At 42.6% G+C, this 18,534-nt stretch overlaps 4 protein-coding genes and 2 long non-coding RNA genes across 6 annotated transcripts; 3 read left to right on the top strand and 3 right to left on the bottom strand.

Moving 5' to 3' along the window:
* Nucleotides 1-377: 377 nt before the first annotated feature.
* Ets97d (DNA-binding protein Ets97D) lies at nt 378-2,573 on the bottom strand. Its single transcript, XM_076796061.1, has 6 exons — nt 2,420-2,573; nt 1,780-2,077; nt 1,564-1,714; nt 1,429-1,502; nt 1,122-1,356; nt 378-1,051 (listed from the first exon to the last, which is right to left on the bottom strand). The coding sequence occupies exons 1-6, from the start codon at nt 2,455-2,457 to the stop codon at nt 534-536; spliced, it is 1,314 nt and encodes a 437-aa protein (XP_076652176.1). The 5' UTR covers nt 2,458-2,573; the 3' UTR covers nt 378-533.
* A 1,185-nt stretch (nt 2,574-3,758) lies between these two features.
* LOC143358644 (uncharacterized) lies at nt 3,759-7,816 on the bottom strand. The gene is made up of 3 exons (XM_076795939.1): nt 5,043-7,816; nt 4,764-4,965; nt 3,759-4,687 (listed from the first exon to the last, which is right to left on the bottom strand). Exons 1-3 carry the CDS (start codon nt 7,371-7,373, stop codon nt 4,410-4,412), a joined length of 2,811 nt encoding a protein of 936 aa, XP_076652054.1. The 5' UTR covers nt 7,374-7,816; the 3' UTR covers nt 3,759-4,409.
* Nucleotides 7,391-7,774, top strand: LOC143358645 (uncharacterized). The gene is made up of 2 exons (XR_013082981.1): nt 7,391-7,510; nt 7,626-7,774. It is a non-coding gene; the product is annotated as an uncharacterized LOC143358645 (long non-coding RNA).
* A 139-nt stretch (nt 7,817-7,955) lies between the features above and the next one.
* LOC143358643 (uncharacterized) lies at nt 7,956-8,783 on the top strand. The gene is made up of 3 exons (XR_013082980.1): nt 7,956-8,023; nt 8,213-8,303; nt 8,482-8,783. It is a non-coding gene; the product is annotated as an uncharacterized LOC143358643 (long non-coding RNA).
* Nucleotides 8,784-9,093: 310 nt separating this feature from the next.
* LOC143359378 (solute carrier family 35 member E1 homolog) lies at nt 9,094-10,971 on the top strand. Its single transcript, XM_076797291.1, has 3 exons — nt 9,094-9,631; nt 9,961-10,169; nt 10,264-10,971. Exons 1-3 carry the CDS (start codon nt 9,304-9,306, stop codon nt 10,774-10,776), a joined length of 1,050 nt encoding a protein of 349 aa, XP_076653406.1. The 5' UTR covers nt 9,094-9,303; the 3' UTR covers nt 10,777-10,971.
* A 1,085-nt stretch (nt 10,972-12,056) lies between these two features.
* Nucleotides 12,057-17,325, bottom strand: Grip (Glutamate receptor interacting protein). Its single transcript, XM_076797289.1, has 7 exons — nt 17,183-17,325; nt 16,395-16,719; nt 15,598-16,135; nt 13,954-14,477; nt 13,225-13,544; nt 12,614-12,823; nt 12,057-12,509 (listed from the first exon to the last, which is right to left on the bottom strand). Exons 3-7 carry the CDS (start codon nt 16,115-16,117, stop codon nt 12,191-12,193), a joined length of 1,893 nt encoding a protein of 630 aa, XP_076653404.1. The 5' UTR covers nt 16,118-16,135; nt 16,395-16,719; nt 17,183-17,325; the 3' UTR covers nt 12,057-12,190.
* Between the last annotated feature and the right edge of the window lie 1,209 nt (nt 17,326-18,534).

The raw sequence follows: 18,534 nt of genomic DNA, 5'->3' as shown, positions 1-18,534 counted from the left end.
GGGCGAAAGTATATTGCGACCGGAAAATGCCGACGCTCGCCGACAGACACATTTATACATACATACATTCGAACGTGTCCGTACCTTGGAAAACGATTATATTACTGTGTCAATAATACACTGACATTCGAAGTTTACATTATCGCTGTTCCTTTATTCGTGAATGCGTTTTCCATGCACACACAAGTTCAAAGCGACGATTAAACGTACCGAAAAATTACATTTATTCGAAAGAGATCCTTCGCGATGCAAGACGGAATTGTCAAGTATCTCTCTGGCGGTAGACTCGGAAACTATGTACCGAAGACCTCGTTACCGACGGGACTTTTAAGAATGTAGAAAACATAGGGCACGTCTGCAAAGGATAAATAATTTTAAGAAATATATTTTCAAATTTTTTTTTATTAATCTCTATATTTCGATGTACATTTGATTGTCTCAACAATAACCGTACAAGTTCCTCTGCGTATATACAACAGTCGATGCAAAATACTCTGGGATAAAGATCATCGTGGTAATACAAAAATAGTCGATCAAAAGTATCTTCTGCCCTCGTCCACCAGTCGGCTCAATTCGGCTGCAGAGTAGCCCAGTACTTGTTTAAGATCGCACACGAATTTGTACACGAATCTTTTCCCGTGAACCTTAGAAATCATGTCTCCGTCGTAATAATAACGCAACGCTCGACTCAGTTTTTCGTAGTTCATCGAAGGTTTATTCTTTCGCGCTCCCCAGAGCTGCGCAACCGCTTCCGGTTGGTTCAGTTTGAATTCACCCTCCGCTCCCACCCATTGAATGGCTCCCCTGTGTTCCCGATCGGTTAACAGCTCCAACAAAAATTGCCACAATTGTATTTGACCGCTGTTCACTGCGCGGCTAGAGGTTGCTATCGTGATCGGTGTCGCGTCAATGTTTTCGAGGGGGACACTGACTACTCGCGCCTGTTGGTTCACTAATTGCCTAGGTTTCGCAGCCCTTTGATTCCGAACCTTCATCGACCGGTCCATGCTGTTCTCCGTAGGCGATTCCGGAGGATCCTTTTGCACGACGGCTACGAAAACAGAATTACTATTCAGAGGAACGGTAGCTTGAACGGACTGTTACGACGAATCGCAACGTACCGACGAATTTACACTTCCGAAGTAGTTCTAAGTGGGTCCAAAACACCTCTCCTGGATCGAGCGGCACTTTAGCCTGAAACTCCTCGAGCGTCAGGTTGCACAATTGCTGTCCTGTGATATTCCAGTCGGCTAGCCTTACGGAGGCCAAATTGAACTGCCTGACGGCCCACTGAAGCCAATGTTTCACGTGCGTTTGCGTCCAATCTTTCGGGTCGGCTGGGATTTTTAAACGTTCCTATAAAGCGTTCACGTTTCAATTTCTAATCCGAATGATCCTACGATTGTTCTTGTTCGATATTTATTATACCTGTTCCTTTTTGTACTGTGGATCTACCATCCATCTTATAACGTTTCGTTTGTCTTCGTTAATCGGCGCAGTTGCTAAAGAATAATTTGCATTGTGAAAACTTGATTACACGGTAGAACAGGTATTGATACGTACTGGTATTTTCGGCCAATTCGATGTAATCTTCTGCAGGCTTGAGGACATCCACTATGTTGATTCGTCTCTGAGTTGCTTTTATTTGAACGTTTACTTGGACCAGTCCTTCCCCTTGAACGCATTGGTCCACCAGATTTTTGTGACTCTCTAACTGATGGAAGGTACATAAGTAGAAGAATACTGCCAACAAAAGTAAAATTAGCTCTGGTTGTTTACCATCTGTGCGTCTTGCAGCCAAAAGGAGTAGTCGGTCAGTTCGACTCCTAGTCTTTGTTCCAGTAAATTTCGTAGTGTGGACAGAGGCTCCCTTATGTCCATGTGTTGTATCAAAACGCCTTCGTTGCAATCATCCCCATTGGTAGCTCCTTCTAACGCAAAACTAGGCTCCACTTCTAAATCCGAGCTCTCCTGCTGCAACTGAGCCATTATATCGTCTTCCTGCGACAATATAGCTTCAGGTTCCATCTTAATACGTTTGATCATAGCATAATCAGAGTCGTCGTCCGTGTCAAAGCTGCAGAAAACAGACAGAAAGTAGTAGATTAATTGGTAGCAAATATCTAGATACATATATTAATCTCTCTCCGTATAATAACCACTCGTGCTAACAATCAAGATTTCAAACAGAATCTACTAAATGTAAATGTGATTGTTTTCTTTTGAATCAAAATAAAATTTTAATTCTTTTGTAAATGTAGGCATACGAGATAAATATATATTTCCTTTTTCTACTAGAAAATTGTTAAGAACAAAGAAGCTGTAATCATTGTAGCTGTGAAAAAATAATACAGGAAGGGGTTAACGCTACCAAAACGAACATTTCGTCATATTTAATGAATGTTTAATGATAACTAACCTCTTATCGGAACTTTTCCGTCTGCTTCCTAGATCCATGTGAACCGAGCGATATTGTCAAGCTTCGATAAGTGAAATCAAAATCAACTTTGCAACCTTTGCAAACATACGAGCATTCACCCTAGAAAACTGGCGGACATCTTGTAACAGGTGTAGAAGCACGGAGCAACGAATCCCGAGATGCGTCAACTAATTTCAAAGAGTAAATGTTAATGCTTGTTAAATGTAATTTATTCAAATTTATCAGATTAATATTACCGATAAACAGTTTAAGCAGTTGTGTTCTTTTTAATCCAATCTTCAAATCATTATTGTAGATTTTCAGTCGGTAACGCAGTTTTATCGGATTGAAAAACCCATCAAATTTTAGATCTATTTGTCTACCTTGTTTGTGGTTTCAAAATCATCTCTATTCAAACGGAGTTTCGTTTAAAATTAAAATTGTGATGTTTTCTTCGCTCTGAAAGGGAGAGGAATTGAAAAATCGATGAAATTAATAACGACAGAGGCAAACTGCACCTTGAGCGACTTTATTACCATGATAGATTAAGTACATTTATTTCAATTTTAAATACTTCTTTTATATATATATACAGATATATATGTGGCGCCTCAGCGATGCGTAGTTTCTCCCGCGTGCCGTCCTGGCGCTTCGAACGCTCCGAGGAGGAGAAAACAAGTCTTGAAGCCGCGGCCGCTTTTTCTCATTGGTCACTCCTGAAGACGCTTACCATTGTTTGAATTTGAGGATGCACCCTAATCGCGGCCTTCTTGTTTCCTCCTTCTCTTTTCTTGTTTAATGTTGTCTAGGTAATTTAAAAATAGCAATTAATTTAACTTTCATTTTTATTACAATTTGTTTCTCGTTGTTCATTCCTTCTGTACATGTCTCATGATTATCACGTACATTTCTCTCTCAAAGTTTTTATTTTACAAATAAACCATTTTTACTAGTTAATTAATTTAACTATTGTTACCGCTCAGTTAACGAACACGCGAACTCTAAATATATATATATATGTATACAGGTAGCCCTCCTACGACACGGCATTTTATAACACGATTCATAAATTGCGGGAACCCTCCTACAACACGGCTACAATTAAATTAAAATAATATTTTTTGTTTTGTATTGTACATACATTTATATTTTTAATAAAAATTAAGTTGTTTATGTAGAATTAAAAAAAATATTTATTTTTAATGTTTTCGGATCGTAACCCCCCTTTTTGTACTGGCTCTGGGTCTAATACAACATGGCATTTTCTAAGAACCTATCTACCGTGTTATAGGAGGGTAACATATATATATATATATATATATATATATATATATATATATATATATATATATATATATATATATTATGTAGGCACGGAATGATAAAAAAGTATCATTACAATTATTTTACAAATTTGCTTATTTTGTTATTAATTACAGTTGTCTCCGCTTAATATACGCAAATTTGAGACCACACTGGCAGTGTTACAAAGGGTTACTTAATTTTAAGATATAGTGGACACAAACTTGCGAACATTAGCAAGGAATACATATACATATATGGATATATATTTCATACTCTTCGAGTACGTTTCTTCCAAGAAATTGGCGATTTTAACGATTTTAAAATCGAAATTCAATTGATCCTGATTCTGTAGAAGTACAAAGTCGATTAAAATAGTCATTAAATAAAAATGAATTTTTACAAAACTAATGGAACGAAAATCCTCGTGGTCGCGTCCTACAATGGGGCACAAACATATTCGGTGTAATGAAGAAAAACGAAACACACGAAATTATGGTCGCCCTATGTATAACCTTCTGTAAAACATTATCCAAATTCGTCATATAAATTAGCTTAATTAAAAGTTTTTATTTCATTCCATGTTCCAATGAAATAATTGAAATAAAGTTTGCTTTAATTCTTTAGAGACTAGTTAATGTGATGTTTTATGCTGGACCTCTTACTTACCTATATTAAATATTACAATCTAAGGTATTATTTGCTTCAACGCTGTTCTCAACGACAAGCTTTTCTTTTCTTCTATCAAAGTCGTAACAGATTGTCCCGCGAAATTTGGTATATTCGCAATGGCTCCGTGAGCCAATAATTTCTGTGCAATCGACATGTGATCATTTTCGATAGCATGGAAAATTGGAGTTCTTCCGGAACGATTATCCTTTATATTTACGTTTATCTTTGTTTTTAATAAGGCATCGATTCCTTTCAAATTGCCGTTCCAAGCACAGTAGTGTAATGGAGCGAAACCTGCATGGAAGAATGAAACACTATATTTCGAATTTGAATTAAGATTTCGTGTTTTAATTCTGTATTATGTATTTACCCGTTGAATCTACTTTATTCAGTAATTCGTGGTCCTTAACATGTTGCAGCAGGAGCGGTAACAAGGGGGAGGACATTTTACAAGCTATCATTATTGCAGATTCATGTAGAGGTTTCGATGAAATTGGCGTTGCTCCAGCGTCCAATAATAATTTCACAATAGGTTCGGATGCACACGTCTGAATAGCCAACTCCAAACAGGTCTAGAAAGAAATTACGTTCTCATCATTCAGTTTCTTTTACGTCTTAAAGTTTAGTTTAATAAGGTTAACAAATTTACCTTGTTGTCTTCCGTTAACACATCTATGCTCATTCTACAGGCTTTTAATACTAACAGTAGTCTCTTTACTTCTTGTAGCTTATCGTCTACAACTGCTCTGTGTATAGAGAGCAATCCTTCTTCGTCCGGTTCTTGTAGTCCGTCGAAGTCACGTTTCAGTTGCATGGCAACTTTCGAATACACTGAATGCGACGGCTCTGTTAAGATTTGTTCTACTCTTCTCGTGTTATTATGCATGCCTTGATTAAAGACGTTGTCGATTTGTAGAAGCTCATCTGGAAGCAGTAAACATACATTTGACAGAGAATCATCGTTATTAAGATCAACGCTCTGCGTAACAGTAGACTGCAAGTTTGAACTGATTGCAGAGCTTGTTGCAGATTGTTCCTTCTGTTGTATTCTTTCCAATGTGGGCACATTCTCATTTACTAATATAAAATTCTCTTCTTCGAGTAGCCCAAACACATCGGTTTGTATCTGAGAATCATGAACTGTTTTCAAGTTCTCGGGAGGAGTAATTGGTACATGTTTTGCTATACCTATACCACAATCCACGAGAGCTTTTAGAGCTTTAGCACGAAGTTCTTCGTCCTTCACGCTAATCAGTGCTTCTGTAATTATATCCCAATGTTCTGAAAGTTTTTGCTGTTTTTTATCATTCGAACTATAACGTGTTATAATGTCGGTATCATTAGGCGCAGAGGCAATATTACAGTCTTTTTCTCGATAATTACAAGCTGTTTCTGCAATTAATGTACCTCTGACATTCGAACTAGTTCGAGCCTCATTTTGAGTAGTTGCATTCTGTGCAGTTTGCATCTCGTAGTTTGTTGCTATGTTCGAACATTGGTCACTTTCGTTATCTTTGACTAAACATACATTTTGCGCAAGAGAAGAATTCAATTTGTTACTATTTATTTTGCTAATTACTTGATCTGTCCTATTAATGGCAACCTTGGCTTTAGGTATAACAAGCTTCTCACATGCTACTACTGGAAATTTCGATTGTATTAAAGACTGATGCTCTTTCAATTTCGACACAGAGTTTTCTGATGCATGAACTACCATTGCAGGTACTTCTGCAGCAGTAGTTTCTATTTTCAGTCTCTTCAGTGGGTTACACTCAGATATTGAGTTCTCAGATGCGGTAACTTCCGATAATGATTTTTCTGGAACACAGTTCTTGGAAATGAATTTTTCAGGGACACAGTCTTTAAATGCTAATTTTTTTCTGACTAATTTTTCTGACGCATAGTCCTTCGATATCGTTTTTTCTGATATACAAACCTTAGACGTTGATTTTTGTGGATCAAAGATCATAGGAACTAATTTCTCTCCTAAGCTAATTTTCAGCTTAGGTTTCCTTAATATATTAATTTTCATAAAAGGCGTTTCTACTCCATTTTCTTTCAAGGTAGATTCTTCTATGCTATCTAAATCAGCTATTTTTTGTATAACTGCATTGTTCCAGACAGGCTTCCTCTTTACAGCCGCGTTATCAATGCTAACACTTCTTTTTACAATTACATTATCAGAGTTTGCTATTGTTTTCTTAACTGTATTGTCAGAAGTAACCTTTCTTTCTGTAACTATATTGTGAGAACTAATCTTTTTGTTTATAACTATATTATCGGAATTAGCTTTTCGTTTTGTAACTTTACGACTATTAGGTAATTTATGTAGTGGAATTAATACCTCATTGTTTTGCACCGTTATTTTGTATTGTGGAATTTTGCTATTTATTGCTTCAGTATTACAGAGCTTGCTGTACCGATTTTCATTCGGCAAGAACATTAAATTGCTTAGATCTTTGTCCAAGCTGTTGCAACTTATATATTGAACATTGTTGACTAACATCTTCTCCAACTTGTTCGAGTTAGATTTCTCTTTATTAGCGTTCAGAAATAATTGGTTAGCAACGGGTGCTACCTCTAGAGTCTGCTGTGCATTCTTTAATTTTGCTGTATTTTCAAATAAAAGAGTAATGGGCATACTCGTGTTATTCGGCAAATGTAAACGGTTGGAGATCAGGGTTTCATTGATCAACTCTGGAGGCAAAAGTTTTAACTTGAACTCTCCGAGGTCTTTGCCATCTTTCGTTCGTATTCTTATTTTGTCCAGCTTGTTTACAGTCATTTCTCCCTTACCCAACGATTTACTTGAAATCTGTGATGGTCCAGTTGAATCGGCAACTGGTTTCTTTTTGTACACTCTACTGGGAAATTGTCGTGTCAATTTAAATTCTCGTTTGCATTCTATTATTGGCTTGCCAATGTCCTCTTCTAATAATTTCCGCGTGCTCTTAAATGGAAACGAAGATACTGACTCCATTTAGCAACAACTTCCTCGTGGAATTGAAATGTTCAAATCACAATAAAATTTCCAGAGTGTCGAAGAACGAAGGGGAATTACAGAACCCACAATGTCTTACAAGAAGTCAGAGCATCGTGTACATAACCTAAGAGCAGGTAAATATTCTGGTATTTGTCTGGGCATCTCGGGAATTTTCCACGTCGAAATTGTCGTCACTATGTAAAATAGCCAGATAGTTTTAATCGTCCAAGTTACTACTCCCCGTTTCAGGTAAATATAACCTAATACAGTTCGGGAAACTCACTAGGAACTATGACAAAACGTTTTGCAAAACGGGACATCCCTATCTGGAGAATACACTGACGCCAATAATTGCAAGGCAGAAATTGTTTGTAACCACGGTAGCCAACCTTAAATAAATAAAAATATTTGTCTAAATATTTCAAAGTCGCGTACGATTATATGTTGTTAGATGAAATCAAAGAAAAAACGTTTGTTGGTTTTAAACGCAATATGAATGGGTGAGCATGGATACGATCAGCATCGGAAGAGTTGAATTCCGGTAACTTCCGTTGGAGTTGAGCATGCTTTGATGGAGTCGAAATAGAAATTAAAATTGTTAACTTGATTAGATGGATGATATTTTTGGTTGACCATTTTGAAATGAAGTAGGTAGAAATCGTGTAAATATGTTTTGCAATGTATGATATTATAATACATCCTAACAGAGAGGATACGTGGTCTGGGATCTGGTTTAGGCTAGAATTTAGTGTGGGGGCAGCACTATACCGCAGGCACAAAAACCCCAGGCGTGAGCACTCCTGTATCCTTTCTGATCCTAAGCGTTCGTTAAATAGGATATCGACAATGTTGGCAACACTGACGAAAGATACATCATTTGTTTCATCAAACGAGTTTTTCACGCGTACTTTTGCCGAAACATCTGAAGTAAACTAACTGAAGTATTTATCAATACTTGGTATATATAGTATCAATAGCAGTCTACACTATACCATGTATGTAAACTGATAATGGTTCGTTCGCGATTCAAGAAGTTGGTACATACGATGTTGTTCCTTTATCATGGTACATTTGCACTAAAAGCAATATATTACACTTTTTGGAGATTCTATTCTCATAACACTTTTGTATATAGTATATGATACGTATGTCAATACGACGAGGTAATCGAAATTGTTTCGAATTCTAAACGTACGATTTTTCAAACTACATTCAGCATTTCGTGTAAACAGGTGGATTGTCAATGGGAAAATTGTATTCGTTATTGTCAACGTGATTGATTTGAAAATCCCGCTCACGTATTTCCGCGTCTGGACCTACGCATGGGCAGTTTTACTGCTTCAGTAAGTTAATATTTTCGTCTTTTATATTGATCTTTTATGAAACAGTACGAAAAGACCGCATGCAAAAAATGGGAGACATTGAAAAGGGCGGCTTCGTTCATGAATAGACGGTACATGAAAGAATCCTATCGGCCAGCCTGCTCTTACTAAAAAAAAAAAAAAAAATTCTTTTCAGATCGACTTTTCAGCAAAGAATTGATCGCAAAAAAAGAATCAATTCGATCTTTTCGCTTGTAGAATCGGATCGGAATCGAACGTCCGTAATCGATAGTGTCATCGATAGTTCTCGACGGGTGACGTCACAGATTTCGCCGCTGTAAAAGTGTTCCGCGGTCGGGAGCAGTCGGGTGAGGGAGAGGGAGAGGGAGAAAGAAATATGTACGAGGCGGTACTCGAATTCCATCTGTCGAGGTGGTCCGGTTAATAGCGAGTACCGAGCGAAGTGGGTGATCGAGACTCGACTCGGTGTAACTCAGTGTTGCAAGTGTCGTTGCGGGTGGTGGTCGATGCGTATGGAGTGAGAAAACGACTGACGACGGGACGACACGCTTTCTTTGGAGGCTCGTGTTCGGTTCGTGGCAGTCATGAACGATCGTCGGAACAACCGGGAAGTGGTCACGGTGTTGTTCCTCTGCCTGATCTGGTACGTGATCTCGAGCAGCAGCAATGTGGTGGGGAAAATGTTGCTCTCGGAGTTCCCGTACCCGTTGACAGTGACAATGGTCCAGTTAACCTCGATCACCGTCTACTCCGGCCCGTTCTTCAACATGTGGGGCGTACGAAAGTACACGACCGAGATCCCCTGGGGATATTATCTACGGCTGATCGTGCCTCTCGCGCTGGGAAAATTCTTGGCGAACGTCTTCAGCCACGTCAGCATCTGGAAGGTCCCGGTTTCGTATGCTCATACTGGTACGAAACAACGCTATTTCGACGGTCACGTGTCGCACCGTTTCCCCGCGCTTACGCGTTCAAAAATAAAACACGCCGACCTTCGCTTCGCCGCGAACCGTCTAGTCTACCATTTAATAGTCGCGCGATACCGATTGTCAGTTAACTCGTTTGCTTTTATTTCACATTGTTACGTACGGCGAACGAGCGAAACTCGTGTCTTTTGCAGCAACGATAAGACACTGAATTAGAGTAGTCGCTGATAACGCGATAGCATCTGCTTGAACCGTAGACACTCGTGCATTATCTTATCAATCTCGTATGTTAACCGAAGTTTGGCTCTGTCCCAGTGAAGGCTACAATGCCCTTCTTCACGGTATTCCTGTCAAGAATAATCCTAAGAGAGAAGCAGACATGGAAGGTGTACCTTAGCTTGGTTCCGATAGTGGTCGGCGTGGCTGTAGCCACCTTGACAGAGCTGAGTTTCAACATGATCGGTCTTTTGAGTGCCTTAGCATCTACGATGGCATTCTCCTTGCAAAATATATATTCCAAGAAGGTATCTATTTTTCTACCCACAGCCGATAATGTTGCTAACTACTGTATAACTTTAGATCTTTGTTATCGACCAACTGGTGTCCAATTGGTTTCAGGTGCTGCAAGACACAGGGATACATCATTTGAGGCTTCTACTGATTTTGGGGCGTCTTGCGCTTATTCTCTTCTCACCCATATGGTTGATATACGACCTGAGACGGTTGATATATGACCCTGTTGCTCACGGATCCGCGGATCTAAGTTACTATATACTGGGTCTGTTATTCCTAGACGGCGTGCTGAATTGGCTTCAGAACATTGTCGCGTTCTCCGTGATGTCGATCGTTACTCCTCTGACGTACGCAGTGGCAAGCGCGAGCAAGCGTATATTCGTGATCGCCGTGACTCTGTTCGTTCTCGGCAACCCGGTCACGTGGATAAATATATTGGGTATGACGCTCGCGATCTGCGGGGTGTTATGCTACAACAAAGCGAAGTACGACCAACGACTGGAGAAAGGAAGTGAAACGGCTCTTCCGAAGTATTACGACGATAATCGTAATGGCACTGGTAGTTCCTTCATGGCGAACGGATGGGTTGGCACGAAGCAGCAATCGTTTTCTGTCTAGTCCGAATTTGTTAGATCTGTTTTTTTTCCTACTGACAAAAGCTCGCGCGAGCTTTCTCCAGGCCATGGCGCTCCGGTCGTGGCGCGATAACGTATAATCGGTTATTTATTTTTCTCAACGGCATAGAGAAGCCGAGGAGTAACGCTTCTTTGTATAGAACGTCGTGATACATTACGTGGGATGTACAAACGAAAATGTATATGCATGCGTATACATACAGGGTGTCCTTCGGCTGAATGGGATCACCCAAAACCTTTTTTATTGTTGCATGGAAGAATTTTTCGCGACTTGTACCATTTTAAAGGGCTCATTATTTTTTAAGAGATTCCAAAGATGCTGGTATTTTTTACAATGAAAACGTGTATCTTATAAAAACTACCCATGATCTTGAAATCTCGCGAAAGAATGAGAAAGCATCACACGCGCTCATTGAATTGGCGTGACTTCGTCACGAGAAATTCGTGCAACAATGAATAAGAAAGACACCCTGTATATAGGTATACATACACACGGATTTTATGAATATTAATGATGCTGCACAAAGGTGTAATTTGCCCGTTGATCTGTTTCCGTTTTGTATTTTCTAGTATTACAATTGACAATGTTCTTGTATCCGATGAGAACGGACCTGCTGGCAAGGTGGGAAAATCGTGTAATTTGAGATTGTCGGCTTGAACGGCTAATTGCTGGGTCAATTAGCATCGAGGCCACTCAGTTTGCTGGATCCGATAACATTCCTGTCCGGGTTTAGCGATCGAATCTATTTAAACGCGCGTTGCATATTCGACACCGAAATAGAGAGTGAGAGATTTTGCGTGTGTTTGAGAGAGAGAGAGAGAGAGAGAGAGAGAGAGAGAGAGAGAGAGAGAGAGAGAGAGAAATAGAGCGCAGAAGCGGTATTCAATTGTAGCATTGATTACGTGTCGAATTTTACTTTCATAGCTGATTGTCTGGCTACGATAAACACGAATGCGATTCGTGATGACGCTACCGAAAGGAGGAGCTGTTTCGCTCGGGTGTTGAGGATTCGATTTCGCGTTGACACTCTGCTAGAATCGATAGGCGAAGATTTTCCCTTTTGAACATATTCTGAACCTTCTGGTCATTATCGTTAATTATAGCACGAGCGGGCTTTAGAAACGAAAAAGAAAAATGGAAATCAACGTGACCGCTAATTTTACACCACTTGTCAGAGGACTAGAGAAGCCGATAGCCGGAGGGTTGAAAAGATTCTGGTGTGCGATCTGCGTGGACTTGTGTGCAGGAGAAGATGTTCTAGCTAAAAGCAATCTATACATTTATTTTTATAAATAAAATACAGGTGTGTAAAAAAATATACCCGATACCATCTCCGCCATGTCACGTCGCTCGGTTCGCCTCTAATCCTCGAATTGCTGTCTTGATCCCTCTTGTCCTACAGCGTTTTCATGATGTTAACAGGGGACACCGGTCTGGCGATAGTCAGATCCAACCGTGAACCGGCTGCGGCGATCAACGGAACAGCCAGGCAGCAGTCGCAGTCCTCGGTGCTGGCCTCGTTCACTCTCAGGATCCTGTCGTAAGGTCTGAGAACGCCGTCGCAGGGGCCACCGGGTCGCAGACGATTTATATAAACGCCCCGCTCGTACAATCCATCGGACACCGAGAACCCAAAGTCTTCGTACACCGGATCCTTGTGCAACGACACGTGCACTATCTGCTGCGGCCTGTCCGAGCTGTTGCGCTCCTGCGGCCTAGCCGTCACAGAAATATGTACAGCGTACTCTATTGTTAATATTTTATTCGAGTCTGTTCCTTATCCAGAATTTCTTATTTAAACGTCGTATGCTTGTATTACCCAGGGTAAGGCGGCATCGGCAGATCCAGCTGACCGCTGTCCACGGATGCAGTGTCCCACAGTCTCAAAATCTCTGGACCCGCTCCGCTATTCTCTCCCAGTTCTCCCCAAGAATCCACCGCACTGTCCACGCTAGGAAGACTTCCCCTTGCTGGCCGTAGAAGCCCGCTAGAGTACTGTTGAGTCGTGTCGCTCCCTATACTGGAGTCTCTGGAAAGATCCTCTATCAGCCGTCCAATAGTGCTGCATCTTTTTATATCATTATTAGACTGCGGATTTTATGATCACAAAGAAAGAAAGAAAGAGCTTTTTATTTGTTCTCTTCTGTTTTTTGCAGTTGACGAAGAGAATTTTTATTTTGCATAAAGATCCGCAGTCTAATCGTTACTGACTAATGATAGCTATCTAGTTGCATGAAATTGTCACAGGGATTGGAAGAGCTATAATCCCGTGTAAAATGTTTCAAGAATTTTTGCATCCGTGCATTGGAAGACTTTTGTGCAAGCACTTTGTACAAGTCCAGATTTAGAAGGGCTTGAGAGCAAGTTCAAATTTCAAGCTGTTATTCTACAGTCAGTCGGAAGCAGATTTTCTCATAAAGCTTCCGTTACCTGTTCTCCGTAACGGGGTCCGGTTTCCTGACAGTTAGCGCGATCACCGAACTACCCGGTCGGTGCAACAATTGCGCGGCTTGCCTGAGGTCACCTGGGTCCAGTTTTTGTCCGTCTATCGCGAGTAGCCTATCGCCAGGGGCCAGGCTACCCGTTCTGTAAGCCAAAGAACCCTTGCGGACCTCCGTGATGATCAGATCCTCGTTCACCGTTAGACCAACGTCGGGTTGACCACCGACCGGCCTCGCTACTCGCACAGTGAACACTCCTGAACTGGGTACCACCGGTCCGCCGACCTTGTACTCGATCACCAACTCGATCTGCCGAAAATAGCCGCGTTTTATCTCATACGATAAACGAGAGAGAGAGAGAGAGAGAGAGAGAGAGAGAGAGAGAGAGAGTTCTCCTAGCGACAGACATGTGCTAGCATAAATCTTCTTCAAACTGTGGCTCATAACTTCAATACTAAACGTACTCGTGTCCTGCGGAAGCGTCCATATAACTCTAAATGATTGTAAAGTGAGAAACACGCGTCATTTCACCGTGGTAGGTTTAGTGTTGGAGAAGCAATGGCACGTCAGCATCTGCTTGTAACGCTTTAACTAACGAGGGAACATATTCAAGTTACGCAAGCCACAGACACCAGTTTGTACATAAATCGATTAACAATTAGTAAGGAGAATTGCAAAATAAATTCGAATTTTTAAGATATTACTTAAGAACGCTCACAACTTGCGAGGTCTCCAGAATGGCGTTGACTTCGGCCGGTTGTAGATCCCTGAGGAACCTCCGGTTCACTGCCAACACTTTGTCGCCGGGTAGCAAGACTCCGCTGCGTTCTGCCGGGCCGCCAGCCTCCAGGAGGCTGACTACATACCCGATGCGATCCTCTGCGGGCTTCAAGGCCAGACCGAAACCCTTGTGATCAGGCCTCAAGACAACGGTGAGGCTCTCCTTGGTCTGCAGGGTCTGATTCGAGGACTGCTGCGCCTGCGGTTGCGCCCTTCTCTTCACCGTCCTCTGAGAGGCACTCGGCGGCCTCGGCAGGATCTGCAGCCTGGCGATCCTCGAGTTGTCGAAGTTGTTCCTGAGCAGCTTCGCTGCTGTCAGAGCGTCCTGGATCGGCGTCTCGTCGACAGCCAGGAGTTTGTCACCCGGCTGCAAAGCTCCGCACCTGTCCGCCGTGCTAGCCGGTCGCAGACTCTCGATGTAAACCCCGTTCGTCGTCTCCCGGACCGTTAATCCTAGCTCCCCTGTAATCGTATGCATCGCAGGGTTGGTCCCTTAGCTACCGTCGACCAGACGTCTCGCTGCAGTGATCGTTGCTTCTGCGATATAGTGGCTGATCGATAGAACGCGAATTTTTATTCAAAATCAAAATAGTCTTCACTAATTGTAAGATATAGAAACTGTAGAGAGACATTGTTGTCCTTTCTAAATTAATTTCAAACACATCAAAATAATACAACACTATTTTTAATCTCTTTATTACCGTTTTGCGTTTTGTCGATTAAAATTAAAGACCGCTGTTTGTCTGTTAGGGTGAACGATTCCTCGTCCACGGTGCCACAGGAGCGACAACCACGGCAGCGAAGGGGTTAACACCGTCTCTAGAAACCGTTCCTCGAGTGACGTTTACGCGGAGGCTGCATCGGAAGATCTAACAAGCTCGCAAGCCGGGGTAATTAGGGGTCAGAAATAGAACCCGGACCCTTTGCATTCGGTTCGTGGAAGTGTACCGATGTAAACAGTCAAAGTCCTGGCCGCAATCTTTATTTAGTTACCCCGACAGTCTATAATTACCCGTTGGGAACACTGTTTGCGTTTTATCGAGTGCCGCGCTGGTTTATTTAGTTTGTAAATCGGCTGAAAAAGCCCAACTGGGGGGAAGCCGGTTCCACAAAGTGCTGGTAGTCGGTGGTTCCCTTGTACATCCCTGGCAGAAAGTACTCGATCGTCACTGTAACTTTTTCATCGAAAGATAATAGTAGCTCGAACACGAGTTGTCAAGCCTAGCACCCAACTATTGCAGATATGGTACTCTTGTTGCTCTTAGGAGACTCGGTCCAGCAACTTCTTCTATCGCAAAGTATTACTCTCTCTCCGATCTGCAAGTGTTTTGGAGATTATCTTCTTCTAAATACGGTCATTAATAGACTGTCGATTTTATGCACTTTTGACAACAGTAGGTGGGTGTAATTTCAAACAGTGTAACGATTCAAAGAGTTTGAGAAGAGATTGTGGACGTGACACGTGCGTGACAGTGGTAGCGTGTATTTATTAACGTGTTAATAAATACGCGACTACATAATGATTTTCTGACTCGATCGAATATTTTCCGACAGGGGCGGTAATAGCAAGTGGAAGATGTACCGGAAGGACCGCGTTCAAGCTGTACCAGGAGAGGTCCCGAGGTGGCAGCCCTCGCCTCCTCCATGTTGGCGACGTCGTACTCGATGGTGAGGGATGCGACCGGCGCGTCCGAGCTCCTCCTGAGCGCTCTCTGAGCTTCGGTTAGAGTCAGGCCCCTGAGCTCGGTGTCGTCGACGGCTAAAAGCCTGTCCCCGGGTCTGACCCTGCCTTCTTTCGCCGCAGGTCCGTCGGATTTCACCCCGGTGACCACCAACGCCCTCGAGACTCCACCTCTGAGGGTGACCCCGAGGCTACCACCTTCTCTTTCGACCCTGACCTGAGCGACCTTGGAGGACACTCCGGATGGCACCGAGACAGGACTGTCGGGATCGTCCAGGAGCAAAAAGCTGGACGGATGGTAGGTCTGAGGAGAAAGATCCTCGCCTCTCGCCGAGTCGGAACTGGCGGACGTGGCCACGCTACCGGGCCTAGCGCGACTCTTGTGCGATCGCATGGTCGCCAGTCTCAGCGAGCTGAACATCCTCGACTGTCTACACTCCTGGACAAAAAGGCAGCGTGTCTGCTGTCGTCAGGTTATCGTTCTCGTTCTCGTTCTCGTTCTCGTTCTCGTTCTCGTGGCAACGTCTCGAAGCTTCTTCAAGTCTCAACGAAACTTTAGGAACGCTAGGTTCTTGCAAAAATGTTGAACACACAGTGGCAGACAAGTTTTCTGAGGACCCGGAGTCGTCGCTTCGAGATGTTCCGTTTGAGAACCCGACGATAGCACCCGCGTGCTATCTTTTCGAGCGGAAGTGTACCTTATCTGTATTTTCCAGGGACGGTCGTCGCACCGGGAACGATTCGCATCGCTGTGAGAGAACCACCGGCGAAGATTCTACAGATAGATCTAGGTCCACAAAGCTTGCATCCTTCGAAGAGAGAGGGAGACAGAGAGAGCGAGAAGGAGAGAGAGAGGAAGAGACAGAGACACAGGCTCACCGATGTTCGCTGTTACAGTTCGACGCCGGCTGGCTCATCGGTATTTATTTTCGGAGGAACATAAGTTCTCCACTAGGATTTATTTCAAGAGGTTCCGTGGCACGAGTGGTAGGTTTATTCGTAAAGGTATCGTCTCTGTTGGATCTGCGATAAACGATCGGAACGATGATGAAAGAAGAGCGTAGATATGTATACGTTGCTGTAGAAATACGAAACTACTATTTCATAATGGAAGCGTTTATGGCGAAGCAGCGGTGGGAGGAACGATTAAATCACCATGGGAGAATCCTGATCCTGGAGGACCCACAAGCTTCGAGAGTCCTAATCGTGGACCACCCTTTCATTGTGCTAATCGTGGACAACCCCTTGATTGAGACTGAATGATAAAGACTAAAAAATGAACGATGAAGCACGAAAACGGAAGACTAAATGATGAAGGGTAGAGAGATTCAGCTAAACCAGGGATGGATAGAAATAATCGAATGAATCTGCACTACTATTTCTGCAGCACTACAGCACACCAAAGAAAGATATTCTAGAGCAGCTTCTAATATCTTTGTATCTTTTATCGCCGCTCTTAAAGCTTGAATCACAGCTCCAAACGTACCCAGCCGCGTAGCAAACCGCAAAATCAATTTCCATCGAGTTGGCACCGATTTAAAAACTGTTGTTTCCCGCAGTGTCGTCACGAGAAGACGAAGAGGAGCCGGAGGACCGTGACAATCGACGACCGGTCGTCGTCGTGTCTTTTTGCTCGCGAGGTAAACAGCACGTTTGTTCGTTCGCGGAGCCGACCGAAGCGGCCAGCTTCTTGCCGGACGAAACTCGTTGGAACTGAACGCGGAGAACTGTGACGAGCGTGGCGATTCCTCTCGAAAATAGCTCGCCGACGTAGGGCCGCACGTTCAAGCGGACTCGGATGTCTATTTATACCGGCGACACCCTCGCAATCCTCTCGTGAAGATGCGGCCCTGCGCGGTGTGGCGCGGTGTGGCGAGGCGCCCCGCAGTCGCTGCATCGCGTCAAATAAGCCTGCGATTCTCGTTAAAACTCTCGACGATTTTCTGTGTCGCATTAGTAAACGTTCCAACAACGTTCGGGAAAAGAGACACACGCCGGGACGTTTCTACGAAATAGGAATTAATATAAAAATGTCCATGTCACGAAATAGGTTGAAACTAGGTCTTTTCGTAAGCTAATTCTTGATCGAGACAGACTGAAAAGGACACAGATTTATATCTAGATTTCGGATATTTATGCAAAATAAAAATCGTATGCATTAATTGCAAGATACGGGAACCAAACAGGAATTTATTGCCCTGTTTAATGGTTTTATTAAATTGTAAGAAATGTATTGGTAATCTTGATTTCTAATAATCTTTTTATTGTTTGAAATTACACTTGTCCATTTTTGTCATAAATGCATGAAATCCGCAGTCTATGTAAAATAAATCAAGTTCAGGTCTCTCGAAACGATATATCTTAATTGCTTAAGATCACATTCGAAATAAACCAGAAAAGTTTCAATCTCTTTTTAGCATTGAAAAAGAGTTTCCATTTAGAGATTTGAATCGAGTGTTGAGGGCGATTTGAAAAGCGTGTGGAGGATCGACAGAGAGGAATCTGTTGGCAATAGCGGCGGGGCGATACATCGAGTAGGCAGAGCAAGAAGATTCAGCGGATTCAGGGTCCATTGACCGATCCTCTTAGCGCGTCAGTTTTTGCGGCGTTCTGCGTCTCTTTAAATCTCTCCTCCTTTCAATTCCGAGCTGTTTAGCCGCTCGCTTCATCGCATGCGCTCTCTCTCTCTCTCCATCTCCATCTCCATCTCCATTCCGTTGGTTATACTGATCCGATCTCGGGTTCGCCGAAACCCACCTTTTATCGTTGTACCTCTTCTGACCTTTCGCTCGGTTGCTCTTCCGTTTTCGAGAGATAACCTGTAGGAACCGTTCAACA

This window comes from Halictus rubicundus, chromosome 11, assembly GCF_050948215.1.
Source record: "Halictus rubicundus isolate RS-2024b chromosome 11, iyHalRubi1_principal, whole genome shotgun sequence".
NCBI lineage: Eukaryota > Metazoa > Arthropoda > Insecta > Hymenoptera > Halictidae > Halictus > Halictus rubicundus.
Note: the sequence above shows the minus strand (reverse complement) of the source record. Positions and strands in the feature narration are given on the sequence as shown.